The 15,474-nt window shown below is 34.2% G+C and overlaps 1 protein-coding gene across 7 annotated transcripts in view; it reads left to right on the forward strand.

Moving 5' to 3' along the window:
* Window positions 1–15,474, forward strand: part of CEP170 (centrosomal protein 170) — a 105,292-nt gene that overhangs the window by 40,950 nt on the left and 48,868 nt on the right. For 6 of the 7 annotated variants that reach the window (XM_050895220.1, XM_050895221.1, XM_050895223.1 and 3 more), the window contains exons 8-9: window positions 7,613–8,089; window positions 10,702–11,348. In XM_050895220.1, the coding sequence (XP_050751177.1) occupies window positions 7,613–8,089; window positions 10,702–11,348 (1,124 nt within the window). The remainder of the gene's footprint in view (window positions 1–7,612; window positions 8,090–10,701; window positions 11,349–15,474) is intronic. The other variant, XM_050895226.1, reaches the window with a different exon arrangement.

The following is a 15,474-nucleotide window of genomic DNA, read 5'->3' on the forward strand; positions in this document are numbered from 1 at the left end:
CTTCCTGTAATAGTATTTGGCTTGGTTATCATGAATCCTATTTTGCAGGAATTGGAGTAGACTCTAAAAACATGTAAAATCAAACTAAACTAACACTTCAATGCAATGAAGTCAATGTCTTTGGAGTTAACTTTTTGTCATAGCCTTTAGTGACCTTTTTCATATTAGTCTAAAGTTGTGGTGACTCAGACAGTAAAGTAAGTCCCTTAAGATACGGACTAGTAGAAAGAAACCAGGTGAAAACATTTAAATTAGTGACAGTTTTCGTGCAACTTTGTTGCATGTAAAAGAACTGCACCATAATGCAGTACAGTTATAGAACACTTTCTTATTTGGTTGGTTTTTTGGTGAAAAACTTCTCTACTATATGCAGCATGAGTAGAGTATGCTATTGTGTGCTCCTATGGAGGCTTTTTAATTACAGATTTAATATCTTACATTAGTAATCTATAACTGTACAGTTCAAATCTTGTCTAGAAATGTGTTCTTCAAACACTTTTAAGCATTCCTAAGGCATACAGATTTTGTTCCTAATGGCAATAATAATGAGAAACAATGACTGTTAGATGTTGTTTCAATTCCATTTTTCTCAATGAAAGGGAAAAGCGTGTATTTCATCAGTTACAAAGAAAGAGAATTAAGTTCTTGCCTTTGAGTCATGCCATTGATAGATTTGCTAGCCACATGATTCTCCTTGCTTTCCAGAAAACAGGAAGCATTAACTATTGGCTATGAAACCTGTGACTCTGTATCTTGCTGTATATGCCAAAACAGAGATGGTAAAGTCTCTAGTATCTGTGTTTTTATTGCTTCAATGCCAATGTCAGTAGCAAACTAATAACAAAAATAATTCATCAAGCTTTTTATACTCACGTGTATCTATCTACATTGTTTTAATTTAAAAAACATGCACGTTATTTGCCCTCATTAAATATAGGATTATTAAAAAGTAATATCCTGAAGTCTGTGGTTTTGATGCCATGCCATGCCATTAACAAGGTATGACACAAGATTCCAGCTTCTATTTAGTAGCATGTCTATTCTTATTTTTTCATAATTTTGAATTGCTTTTTCAGAAGCAGTGTTGCATCAAATGGTTTACATGCTCTTGTATTTATTTTATCAAGAGATTTTTCAGCAAGTGATCAGTGCTTCTGTCTCAGTTTGTGAGTTCTAAGAAAAATAAGATTCCAACTGCCTCAAACTAATCAAAGAGGTGCAGTCTCAGTAGTAGACGAAAATAAGTTTGTTCTAGACAGAACTTCAGTAATGGGGATATTTTTGACATGCTTTACCTTAGTGAAGTCATCATAAGGTAAATGAATAATAGAGAAAATGGACCAATATTTTCTACAGTGTTTAACTGATTTTGTTTGTTTGTTTTCCATATATATACACACTATAAATAAAAATAAAATTTGGGCCTGGGGCCTTCTTGGCAAATACAACATTTCTTTTTTTTTAAAATGTACAACACGTTAGAAATCCCTTTTGTTTATGTTGTTGTTGTTTAATCATGAATTTATCTCCTACAAATAGAATTAATCTAAGTAGAGTGTAGGAATAGCTTCTGTTTCCTCAAACTGAAAGACTAATAAATCTGCAAGAACGGAATTCAGTTTGAATAAGCACATACTAAACAAAAGCTTATGTGAAACGTTATAGGAAGACATTGCTGGGAAAAAAACAAAACCTGACATTTTTGCGAAACAATTTAATTTGGAAGGATGTGGAACTAAAATCCCTTATATAGACAAGTGATGCATTTATCTTGATCACTTAATCTCTGAGTAGACGTTAGTCGTATGTTTTACTGGTCTGTTTTTGACTGTTGTAGATGTTTTTTAGTAGTGTTGGCAGAGAGCCTGAGAAGACAGACCAGATAAGAGTTGACATTTGCTTCTATGGACACATTTCCTCAATCTCAGAACACTTAACTATGTCTGTGTAGAAGCGTGCAAAAAAAATCCTGAACGTTTTCATCCAGTTAAAAAATAAAGACATAAGCTTTTTGGGCCCCTTTGGCCTACAATTACATTCCGTGAAAACATTAAGTTAATTTTGAACAAGTTAGTATGTATTTTCTTCATGCACTTAGGTTTTATAACGTAGATGAATGTAACGATTCAAAATCAATGTAAAGAAACACTTTAATGAAAGGAAATTGGAAACTTCACAAGACTGTCATGTTTGGATATTTTTTAAATAAAAACAAACTTTAATAAAAAACATTCAAGATTGATGCAGTTATTTGTTCTTTCATGGGCTAAATTGTATTAAGTATTTAAAACACCGATTTGGAACATACTTCTTAATATACACTTTCTAAAAGTAAGTACATTACAGGTGAATTCATGTACGTAAGTTCTTAAACTTTTTGTTCAGTAACTCAAATCGATAAAGCCTGATATAATTTTAACAAATTGGTTCTATGAAGAATCTGCTTCATGCTTTAATGATTTGGTACATGGTTATTCACTGAATAGAAGAGAAGGCATGAATTATAACAGATGGGGCAAGGTTTAATGAGGAGATTGAAATGGGAGATTTGTTTCTGCTAAGCCAACTATAGACAATTAGTCTTTACAGTCTCAAGTTAATAAGATTATTTCAATGTTAAGTGTCTTTCTATCACAATGGAAACTCACTAATGGAAATTATTTGCAAACAGAGCAGAATAGCCTGGAAAACTTTAAAAAGAAAAAACCTTTCTGCTTTTTTCAGACATGCATGTTGCTCTAATTTAATGATCCATAGATCTACTAGTCCGTATTAAAATGAACAGCTGCATATACACCTATGGTGTGACTTTATCTATGCTGCAGCTGTTAATGTTACATGTTATTGGCAAGTTTACCGGGTGTGTAACTGTTACTGATGCCATGTGTTACACTCTCACTTCCTGGAAAAACAAAAACTGCATTCTCTGCTGATCTCAGTAGTAGTTGTAGAATTTTGCATCATTAATGCCTTTACCAGAAGTCTAAGAAAAGATAGAAGTCAATTTTTAAAGAGGCTTTAAGAATCTGAAGTAATTTTTTTCATTTGGCATGAAGTATTTTTGAATGCCAGCATTGTGTAACAATATATTCGATTAAATGTTCCTTACATTCAAGAAACAGTGTCATTTTAAGGTAAAACAGGCTGACAGTTATTTTAGAAATATCAGTGTAGTCAGTACGTGTAGAAGATTACACACGCATGTTTAATCACTAGTATTAACATTAAAGTTCCTAGAAGTTTGTTCTAGAATTTTGCTGAGTTTTGGCCTGGAATATGTGCAAGTGCTGCATATGTAAGGCTTGCTTTGCAAACCTATAGCAGTGAATGTGCACAGTATGTCACGGGGAGCTTACAGAACTTTTTAGAGCCATCACAGCAATATATTTAAGTAAGATTAGTTTTGCACATTTTTCACCTTAAGTCCTTTAAAGCATGCAGTTAAATGATTTATTATGAGAGGTGGGGATTTCTATACAATACTATTTTATATTTTTATTTACAGAGAGCAATTTTGATATTATTTCATAAGACAGGTTATGACAACATTAAAAGACAAAGATGTTATTTAATACTAGGTGAATAATTACATGTATTTTTTGCAATCTTGTCTTTAAATACCAAATGAAAAATATGCTTCAGCCGTAAAGCAAAAAAAGAACCTAAAAGGTAAGTGGGAAATAAAAAGTAGTAATATGGAGAGAAAGAGAAAGGAAAAAAAGAGATTCTATTAAGCATTTGAAAGTGCTAACTTCAGCTTCTTTTCATTAAATGTATCATTGCACAGTACCAAATGTAAAGCTAACATACAAAAATTATTTTGGGGTGTTGTGTAAATATGATATTTTGGCTGCTGCTTACACTTCCTGCAAATAAATATTTTGCTCCAGTTTTACAGACATTTTTTTCAAGAAGTGCTTTGTAAATTCCAGATCATTTTCTTCTACGAGTTTCATTCTTAAAATTGTATTTTTAAGGCAGAAAAAAAAAGAACATTTCTAAAAAATCTGAAGACTGCAAAATATTTTCTGAGGTTTCATCCTATCTTTGCAGATGATAATATATTCATATACACAGGCAATTTCTTGCGTATCTGATAGATTGTGTTGAATAGCACAGAATACCTATGACATTTCTTGTCCAGATTGGCAAGTAAAATTTTAAGATTCTGACTATTTGTGTGTGTAACTTAAGCCATAAAACTTAAAAAGCCAAAAAGTCCTAGAAAGTGTAATCAATTCTGCTAATGTCACAAAGTGAATGTTACTTTTCTGATGATCATCTCTGAGATTATTATAGTAAAGAATCTCCCTGAATCTCCATTTGGTTAAGCCTGTGATAGCCCAAATATTACAGTTTTCCTCTTAGCCTCTCCTAGACTCATTATTTCATTAATAGTCTCACTACACCTGTGTAGCAGCTACGGTTTTTGCTTCCTTACTTGCCTTGTAGAAACTGTTGCACAGTTGTCTTTTGTAGATCTAGACCTTTGTAGAATGAGATCTCCTTCTTTACAGATACCCTGGTTCTTTTTCTGCCCCTTTCCTTTCACTCTTGCCAGCTCATAAATCTCTTCAGTCCCTGAAGAGAGAGCAGTTCACAACCCATCCGTCCTCTTGTTTTCCCAAAACACACTTTCAGTTCCACACAATTGCCTTTTTTGCTGTACAGATATTATGCTTGTTCTGTTTAAAAATTACAGAGCTGTGATGACCACTATCTTCAGTATTTGCTTGAGGGTTTTCTCTTAAAGCTGTCTGTATTTAGTCTGATATATAATTTCCTTCATCTTGGCAGATGACTTTTTATAATAGGATTTCAAAGGTAAGGCTGTTTTATAGATCACTCTTTGTAATATTTAGAAAGCTGTAAGGACTTGCATTTAGAATTTGGCTGAAAAATTCTGAAGGGTGGTTCAGATCAGGATCTGTATTAATTTTTTTGTTTCCTCATAGTTTTCAATTCCTTATTCTAATCAATTCTGATGTATTTAACTCTTCTAAAAATGCAAGTACTTCAGGCTGAAAATAGGATTTTTAAGTAATTAAAATTAACTTGTACTTCAGATATTTTTCATTATATAATTTCTAAGAATTTTTCTAGTTTAGAAAAATTTACAATTTAGTTGTAGTTCAGTTTCTCACTTCTTTTGGTTAAACTCACTCTGTCATAATTTAGATTCAAGCCATATTATAGCATCCATTTAATCAAAAATATTAGATTCAAATACTGTACGTATCATTATAGTATAAACAGTTGATTTCAAATGTTAAATTTGGTGCAGGCAAGTTTCACAGGGAAAATTTTTTTATTAAGTTGTCCATCAATGCTGACAAGCCAGTGTTATAGATCCCCTCATCCTAAGCCTACCATACATCTGATGCAGTTTCGCTACAATCTTATAATTTTCAAAAGATGGTGAGGAACCAGTTATTTCATATTTACTGAAAAATGTTATTTATTGCGTGGCCAGTATATTGCTCTTGCTTGGCCCAAAAGTAGAAATATTTCTCAAAACATACTGTATTAGCCAGTTATCTTTTGGAAGAGCATTGAACGCTATATCTTGCTTAATTATTGGTTACACGAATTGCATGAAATTGTAGGCTTGAAGCTCTGAATGGAACCATAGGGGAAAAAATAAGGTGCATATGAATTGGCTCCCTGGTGGATTACTCTCCTGTTCAGTGACAGTGTTGCATGCTGTAAGGATCCTGGCTCTAGATTTGGTCCTACTAGAGCTTGATCCATTCCAGCTTGTTAGCTGGATGAAACAAATGGAGGATGACGGTAGTTTACCTAAAATCTAGTAGCTGCTAAGTGTGACTTGTGTTTATTTCTGTACATTTTCTGTCTAAACATAGAAGCTTTTTTAATGACCTTTGCATCAGTAAAATAGATTCACTGTATATTATTTGTGTGCTGGCATAAGTGTTTTCAGGAAGGGGACTAAAAAGGCATTCCATTTCCCAGGGAGGGGGGTAGTTAGTTGCTGTTGTGCCTGAAAACTACCCCATAGAGATGAGGTAGCTGACAGTGCAGTGAAAAGCATTAGCTGGGGTATTCTTGGAATACAACAGCACGATATAAACTGTCTGAATTCTGAATATCTTTTGTGTTTGCAACAGCTACTTTTAGATAAATTAAAACAGCTGTGTTACCTGCATCAGAGTTATTTTATCCATGTTGGTATCCAAGCATGGCAATAATAAAGAATGTGTACTATTTTTGTTATCACTCCATAACGTCATATTTTTTTTAACTTTTCCAGCTATTGTGCTGTCCCTTCATGAGTTCAATTTCTCTGTATCAAATCACCATCCTTTTTTATTTTTTAACTTTTAACCTTTTCCTAAATCTTCACAAGAAGCATGTGTTTGTGAAGAACAGCATAGGCGCATTATGCCGTCCTGCATCGTTTACCCCTTAAACTCCTGACTCCAGTATAAATGTTTCTATTGCTACCTTATTGTGTAATATTTTCATACACAAATGTTAACTGTCTCAGCTGATATAGTGTAGCTATTTTTAGTGCCAGAAATCTATTAATTACATTCTTACTCCTTTACTTGACAACCTAAAATGGTTTCTTAAACATCTTAATGTGGTTCATGATAAATCACATAAGAACTATTCAGAATTCTTTTGCTGGAATGTAACTTGCCATTGCTGCTAACATCTCAAGCATCTGTTGCTTTTAGCACATCTCTACACCAGATATTTTGGCTAGATTACTAGTTCATGAAATGCAACCAGAAGGTTTGTTTTCTTAAAGGCACATTGGTAGCTTTGGTGCAACCACAAGAAGCTTTAACCTTCGTTCAGGCTATATAGTAGGACTTTCAATTACAATCCTGTGCTTTTTCCACATTCTGCTTTCTTTACCCAGTTAGAGCATGGTTTGGTAACATTTTGCATGCTTCCAGCTATTGTTACTTTTTCTGTTCATCTACAAATTACGGAAACAAGTAAAATAAGAGCAGGTGACAGTAGGATTCAGCTCAATTCTTTGGTTTTATCTTTTGTAGAAACATAAAGTGTTTGAATTCCAAAACACTTTCCAGTGCTTATCAGTGTTAAACGTTTCACTCCAGAATTAATGTTTATCTTGCGTTAATATGTGGATTGTTTTTCCAAAGAATTTTACCAAACAAAATTATACTAGCTATCCACTGCAGGAGATGAAAGCCAGATCACTAGCATTTGTTTTGGGGGCACCTTGATTTGATGTTTTTCCGATAGACTGGAATTGCAATAATGATCATCTCAACTATTTCTCTAATGTGATTTACCTGTTTTCCATGTGCTAATAACTCATCTGACCTTTACATCGTCTAAAAATTTTTGGAATGCAAATTTCCTTTGACAAATTCTAGGTGAGCTTTTTGCCACTTTACACTCCTTACAGCCAAAGCTCGTGCTGTCTTTTCAGTAATACTTTTTGTATGTAATTCTGGAATTATTTTTCCAGAACTACATTGCTCAATCTTCTCCACAGTTTTTCTGTTTATTCCAGAAATTACTCAAGTGACCTTTACAGGAGTTCGGAATCTTCTTGGAGAACCTGAAGTTCCCAAGTATTGTGAAATCTATTTTTTATTTTTCTTAATAGGATGCAGCACAGATGCCAAGCAAGCTGAGGAGCAATCTGCAGCTGCAAGTGAAGAACTTTATCCTTTCTGTAGGGAGCCAAGTTATTTTGAAATCCCTACAAAAGAATTCCAGCAACCTTCACAGGTAGCAGAGAGCACTATTCATGAAATTCCAACAAAAGACACCCAAAGCTCCCATGCAGCAGGTGCAGGGCATGCTTCCTTTACCATTGAATTTGATGACAACACTCCAGGAAAAGTGACTATCAAAGATCACGTGACAAAATTCACATCGGAACAGCGTCACAAGTCAAAAAAGCCTTCTTCCTCCAGTGGTCAGGACCTGCCTGGGCTTCAAACGGTGATGATGGCCGCAGAGAGCAAAGTAGCAGATTGGCTAGCACAGAACAATCCTCCTAGAATGATATGGGAACCAACAGAGGAGGATTCCAAAAGTATTAAGAGTGACGTTCCAGTGTACTTGAAGAGGCTGAAAGGTAAAGTGAATAATTCCAGCTATGCTTATTTCTGAAAGCAAGAATTCCTCACTAGCATCCAGTGAGCGGATCCCTGAGCCCTTGTGGAGTTCAGCTGAAATCACAGATACTCCACAGGCACGCAAGGATCTATGCTGGGAAATTTTATTGCAGTATTAAGTCTTAAAAAGAGGGTAGGAAACCAAATCCTCAATCATCTTACAATAAGTATACTAATTGGAGATATTCTAGTACAGCTGAAAACATCAGGCATTTAAAACATTGATCTTGAAAGGGAAAAGGAAAAACCTTAGTTAAATTTTATATATTTCACTTTTTCCCATGCATGACTTTAAAAAGCTGAATTGCTGTTTAGAATCAAGCTCTCAAGTTCAATTTATGCTTTTAGCAACTCTTCCAATAGCATATGTTCTGTGAATATTCATGTGCTGTAAGAAAATCATTTATAGCAAAGAATACATCCTATAGTTATTATGCTTAAATGGATCATATATGATGGAGTCAAGTTTGAGTCAGGAATCGGAAATAGACCAAGAGCTTCAATTTTTATACTAAGCTTGCAAAATATTGTATATATAAGAATGCTGCTGTTGAATGGAGTTCCAGGTGATTATACATGTTCATTTACTGCAGACAGGGACACTTCAAATAAAATTAAATCAAATGTTAAGTGTGATAAGTGTACTTTCTTTTGGATGCTACTTACCAGAATAGAGAAGAAAGTAGTTTTGATGTTCAGATGAAGATTCCAGTGACATTCAAACTTTCAGAATGAAAACTTCGGAAGAACCTTTTCAAGTCTCTCATTTTCTGTTTTCGATTTCAGCAGGTTAACCCTGCAATTCCCATTTTTCTTGATTCTGCAACATTATCATGTCTAGCTCTTAAGCCAGCTGGGACTGGATACAATGTGCTTTGTCTTGCTGATCAAAAGTCTGCTTTTTAAGGCTGACTCTTCCAAATTAAGCTGAAAAATAAAATTTTGAGAAAATAATTTTATCAATGTGCTAGCATTAAGATAATAGTATAATATTTCTTTTAGACCATATCACAGAGCATTCTTTGGTCTTCATGATAATGTATTATGTTCATGAACATTCTTTAAAATATTAGCCATGCCACTTTGAGAAATAGGAAGTGCTTTGTTTACAAAGCCTTAACCTTTTCCTGGCAGAAACTCCTCAAAGTTTGGTAAATTTTCATCTGAAAGAGGTCTAAATTATGGGGTGCCTATGGCCATAATAAATATCTGAATTTTGTTGTCATCTGTAATCTGTTTGTATTCTCACTCATTGCTTGTACTTTTTCAAATCATAAATGAAGAGAATATACCTAGCCACTTTGAAAGTTTGATTTTTAAAAAAAAACAAAACTTTTTGTTTTTTCTCCTCAGCTTTTTCTTACAATGTCCTGTACTGAAGTCACACTGCTAAAATTATGCTATATGACTTTCACTGTGGTGTTGATATTTATTGTTATTATTTGGAAGTATATGAACCATCACATCATTTTCTTAGGCACTCTACAAATAAGTAGCAAACAGGAATGTAAGTTGGGATTTCAGCTGTGTATTCAGTGCTATTAGTCTGAGAAGTAAGGTTTCCCAATATGTGATTACTATTTAACTGACTAGTAGCTGCATATCCTAACTGTGCAAGTGAGAAAATCTTAAAAAGCTATCTTCTTGAGAATAAAAAAAAATAAATTGTACATTCTATGTATACATGAGTAAGACTTGATCCAAAAGGGTTCAAAGAAGGTAAAACTGTTCCTTCTCAGGAACTGAGCTGAAACTTAAAAGTGTAGACATTGTCATTGTACATGAAGTTGCTCTGTGTTAAATGTGACTTACTGTGTATGAGTATCCAGCCTTCCATGCATTTTCAGGTATCATTACAAACTATATTTATAGGCATATATATGATTTATTAAATACGTAATCCTTATTCATAGATCTCAAAGTAGTTTGTGGAATGAATAAGTAATAACAACCATTTTACATGCATACATCAGATGCTGAGAGGAGTGAATGATGGAAAAACTCATTGTACTTCTTGGAAAGAGTAATAAAGAATTCATTCCAATTTTTAGTAGACATTTCTCATGATAAAGTGTTGTAAATGTGTGAGGAATCCAACAATATGAACTGTGGCTCTCAGTGCGTATTTTCAGCTACTGGAAGGACTATTTTAGGGTTTTCTTTTTCCTCTTAACCCTGCCTAGAAGATTTCAGTAGTCATATGTAATCAACTGGCTGTGTAACAAAATTAATATAATTCAGAAGCATACCATAGTACAGCTGGTAAAATACTGGCTTTTGTAAGTCACTGATAAGTATTCACAGATGAGAATATTGGTGAAAAGGGTAATTCAAATGCACTGCTGTTACTGATCAGCTTGTAAAGTGTTTCATCGTTTGACTTGTAGCAAGTTGAATGCATTACCAGGAGCTGTACAAAATTTGCAGAGGCAGGTACTGAAAGCTGTTGGAGTCTAAACAGAAAACCAATTTGAAATTCTTTCTTTCTTAGTTTGCCAGTTTCTTTTGTATGTGTTGGATTGGGGGGGGCGGTTGTTTCATTGTGCTATATATTCTTTTGCTTTGCTTGTAGGGAATAAGCATGATGATGGTACACAAAGTGATTCAGAAAATGCTGGTGCACACCGACATTACAGTAAGCGCGCAGCACTTGAAGAACACTTAAGGCATCATCATACGGACCTGAAAAAGTCACACCAGAAAGTCCATCCCACAGAAAAGCAGCAAGAGCAAGCTGGTTTGAGTCAGACTGCCTTTATGATTGAGTTTTTTGATGAAGACCATCCTCGAAAGAGACGTTCTTACTCTTTTTCTCAGAATGTAGGAGCTCTGTGCCCGGAATCTCCATCTCCAACACCTCATGCACGAGCTGAAAGAGCGAAACCTACATCAGGAGAGAAAGCAGTCCCTTCATCTGTGCAAGCTAGCTCATCACATCACAGAGCGGTACATGGTGTTCATGCAAAACTTCTAAAACAAAAATCAGAAGAACCCTCTGTTGCATTACCTGTCTTACAAGCTGCATTGTTAAGAAGTTCAGGAAGCCTTGGCCATAGGCCTAGTCAGAACCAGGAGATGGACAAAAAGTTGAAAAGCCAACATATTTCTGCTGCTACTGAAAAGGACAACGAGGATGACCAGAGCGACAAAGGTACTTACACTATTGAGTTGGAAAATCCCAATTCTGAAGAAATGGAAGCCCGTAAAATGATTGACAAGGTGAGAAACCTAAAAGGTATACTGATGTTGAAGTGGTATGTGATGTGTGGCCAACAGTCTACTACTTCAGTTCTACTTATTAAAGCTGCTGCAATAATACAAGTTTTTTAAGCCAGTCTATAATGATGAAATGTGGAACGTTATAAAAGCAGCAGCAGGCATTGGGCTAAAAATTATTCCTATTTGATACTGCTGTTCTTTTAGTTTGGTAGTTTTAATGTGTTTCCAAAAGATTTAGGTACTGTAATAATACTAGGCAACAGAATTCAATTAACTGGTATTTTTATGAGAGTTGTTAGATGATGACCAAGTAACTTTTGCTTCTTGGTAACAATATAAATAACAATACAAATCGTGTTTGCAATTAAATAATTGCAAATAACTTTTTCTTTGGATTAAAGAGGAAGATACAGGTAGGAGGCTACGTTTAATCGTTTGGCTTAACTGACTCTTGAAGAGGATTTTTTTTCTTTTATTGTTGTGTTTTCCTAAACAATCCATTGTGCTAGAATGCTGGCATCCAATTCTAGGCAATTTTTTGGCCGATTCAACAAGAAATTCATTACTTGTTCTAGAATTATCTAAGGATTGATTTTGTGTGTCTAAAACTTTTTCAGAGATGAACAAATATATTAATACATTTAGAATGAATTTTGGCTAAACGTTGAAAAATATTTTTTTGAAAGACAAGCTAGCTTCACTGGTTTGATTTTTTTAGAAAAATGCTGACATAGTGGGGAAATGGGAAATTTTATTACAGATGGTTTTATTTTATAAAAGGTGTTTATGGAGCATTTGGGGGGAGGGGATTAAAATAAAGAGAATTGCCTTCAATAAAATCATAAAGATAAAGGGTTTGCCTTATGGATTCTGAAAAGGAGACTTTTGACTTCTTTGAGTCAGTATTCGAAGAACTTCTGAGATATGAAAGCATTCTAAATGAAGCAAGTGAATATTAAAGAACATCATTGCTTTGACTTAGTGACTACAAATATCTACATTTAATTCTTAAGTTATAAATCTTCAGTTCAATTGCATCAGAAAATGTGTAAGTCCTGTTTTTGCTAAGTATAGTTGTGCCACAGAGTTTACTTGGAAACCAGAAAAAATAATATTTGGAGGTAGACAATTTATATACTTTATAAGAATGTTAATACTGTCTAATGTTTAATAAAATTTCAAATTAATTGTTGTCTTTAATATCCATTCAGAATACCCGCAGTCAGTTTTTTGTTTGAAACAAATCTCTCCTGTTACAGGAGAGATTCAGGAACAGGAGGTGAATGTAAGCATTAGGGATGGTAGTAAAGTATTGGTTAATATTCTTAGTGTTGTATAAAAAGCTTTTGGATATCATAAATACCCCTTACTGCTAACCTAACAAGTGTCACCACTAGAAATTAAAGATTTGGTAGGAAGTAAAGCAGAGATGTTTTTTCTTTGAGGTCTTCTGTATCTTTTCACTTAGTATCTGTACTGAAGTATTATGAACAGTATATTTTACACCCAGTTCAAAGAGTCCTGCTGCACAATTCTTATTTGATTCGGTAATATGAAAGAAGTATGATATTGTTTTTATGAAGTGCAGAAAAGCATCCAGTGAAGAAAATCAAAACCAAATGGAAGCCAAAATTTCTTCCTCTAGCTGAGCTCAGCTTTGCTTCCCTCCTATTTTAAATTGCTAATGCTGTGGATTCTGTTACTTTGCTAAGGGTGGATAAGTGAGGAATAAGACAAGGACTTTTGCTAGCCTGTTGACTGCTGTGCTGCTTTATTGAGGATTTAAGAGAATTATTAGTATACATTTTATCAATAATTCCAGTATAACCTCTCTTTCTTTGTTGGCAAGTCAGTCCTTTTTCTGATCAGTTATGATGCCTGCTCAATTGAGTCTCATTTAAGAGTCTCTGTTGGGTGAAAAGATTAACTGAAATTCAAGAGTTGCATTTGCTAGGATTGGGGAAAAAATGCACTACAGATAGCAAGGATAACTTTCTAAAACATTTGCACAAATAATGCAGTCTTGTCAGTGCAGTCTGTCAGTGACAGTTTACATTAGAATGGTACTAAGACCCATGTTTACCTGAAGAATTTCCTATGGAATAAAATACTTCTGGGTTTGGGTATTTTTTCCCTTTTACTGGAGGAAAGGGTGAGAATGACCAAAATATCCGAAGATTGCTTTCAGTGTGACTCATTCACTTGGGAAAACTTAGCCTTAGCCTTACTCCTGTAGGCAGAGTCTACTTTTTTCTTTGGAAGGGAACATAAGAGCAAACCACAAATGCAAGAGTGGCGCATTAACTTGTCAAAAATCAAGGCATGATTAATAATGCTTCTTTGAGTTAAGAATCCAAGAGAGGCATGCAGGAAATCAAAGTTAAAATTCTCAGAAAAATGGAAAAAACCATCTATCTGTATAATTTTTAACAGGAGGGGGAAAGACCTTAATGTTGAGCTATATTGTTTCCTTCAAAAGTACCATTTTTGTTTAATGTAGCCTTTTACTAAAGATTCTAGGAAATAGACTCAAGGAAAATAGATACTTATGTGCAATGAATTTAAAAATCCAAAAAGGGTGCTGTCCTGCTTATTCAGCATCTTGATTTCATTTAGATTGCTAAGGATCCATTTCTTCCTCTGCTACTCTTTCAGTCTCAAAGAAAAAAGTATTGTCTCTACAGCAGAAAAGGAGTAGAATAACAACATTTTTTTTTTTTTCCCTTAGCCATTTTAAAGCCTGGCTTTTGAAAAGAGAATGTGAGAAAGATACAAAAATAATCAGAAGGAAAGAGGAAGACATTTTCTAAGTAACAGAAAAGCTTTTTAGTGAGATACTTTTCCTAAGAGAAAGGTGTAATCATTTATCTGCAGTGATGACTGCCTCGGAGTGAATGTCTTGTCACTTACCTAAAATGAAAGATTCCAAAAATGTTGAGGCTTGTGTCTTACGCAACTTTCAACACTTAGATAATTTGCTGAGCCAATAAAATTAAAATCAGATAAGATCTCAAGATCTGACAGGCAAGGTCACTGGAATAAAATCAATTTATATAAATGCCCACAGAGACTGAACTGAGTAGGAAAAGAGAAATTTGTTAAATTGTTTGCAAATTTGCAGGATTTAAAAAAAATAGATTTTATTTTATGGCGAAAAAATAAAGTACGTCATAAAAATAGTAAGCAGATAGTTTTCAGTTGTAAACATAAAAAAAAGATGCACGACCTGTACATGCCTGGACTCTTCCAAAGATTGTTCCTGTTTCACTTGTATGTCAGTTAATCATTTGGATCTGATTGTATTTTAAAATCTCCTATGCTTAGATCAGCCATGATAGAAACTGATGTAATTACATAGTATTTCAGGAATAGTAATAATTGTTTCTTCTGTGCTGTTATTTGAATTTTATTCATAAAACTTAAAGATATTGTCAGAGAAAGTAAATATCACTGGCTTGTGGCCGGCTTTGAACAGGTTGCTTATGTTTAGAATTAGTGTGTCATGTTTCTTAGAACAAAACAAACATCTTGGAGAATAACTAACAAAATAGTAATGACTAAAAAAAAATAAGTAAAAAAATATAATACATATACATGTATGTGTCCAGGACAAATATCAAAACATGAAACTATCATAGAAGGAAAATAGGTATGGCTTAGGGGGTTGGTTTGGGGTTTTTTTGCTTAGGCGAATTTCATGATTTGTCAGAGTTCCCATTGCAGAGATAGTGGTTGTGACTTGGAAACAGTTACAATCTTCAGCTGTTACCCACTGTAACTGCCTGCTCTCCTTGGTCAGTCAACTGGTGAGAATGCTATCTCCACAATATTCCTGTGCTTACATAGGATCCACCTGTGCTTTTCACAAGTAACACAAACCCATGCACGCAAACTCCATCTTGTATTATTGAAATTTTCTCCAAAACACATGTTCTAGGACTTGTGACTCATTTTATGTTTTAGTAACTTGACACTATTTCTTTCAAATCCTGTTGTTTTTTTGATATGTAGAGACTGAGTGAATACTGACAGTATTACTGGTATGGAAATGTGTTGTACATTTCCCTCTTCTGTCACTAGTTTACTTGCATTTTTATTCTGTCATGGGTTTCCATATGGTACTCTG

This window comes from Gymnogyps californianus, chromosome 3, assembly GCF_018139145.2.
Source record: "Gymnogyps californianus isolate 813 chromosome 3, ASM1813914v2, whole genome shotgun sequence".
In the NCBI taxonomy this organism is placed as follows: Eukaryota; Metazoa; Chordata; class Aves; order Accipitriformes; family Cathartidae; genus Gymnogyps; species Gymnogyps californianus.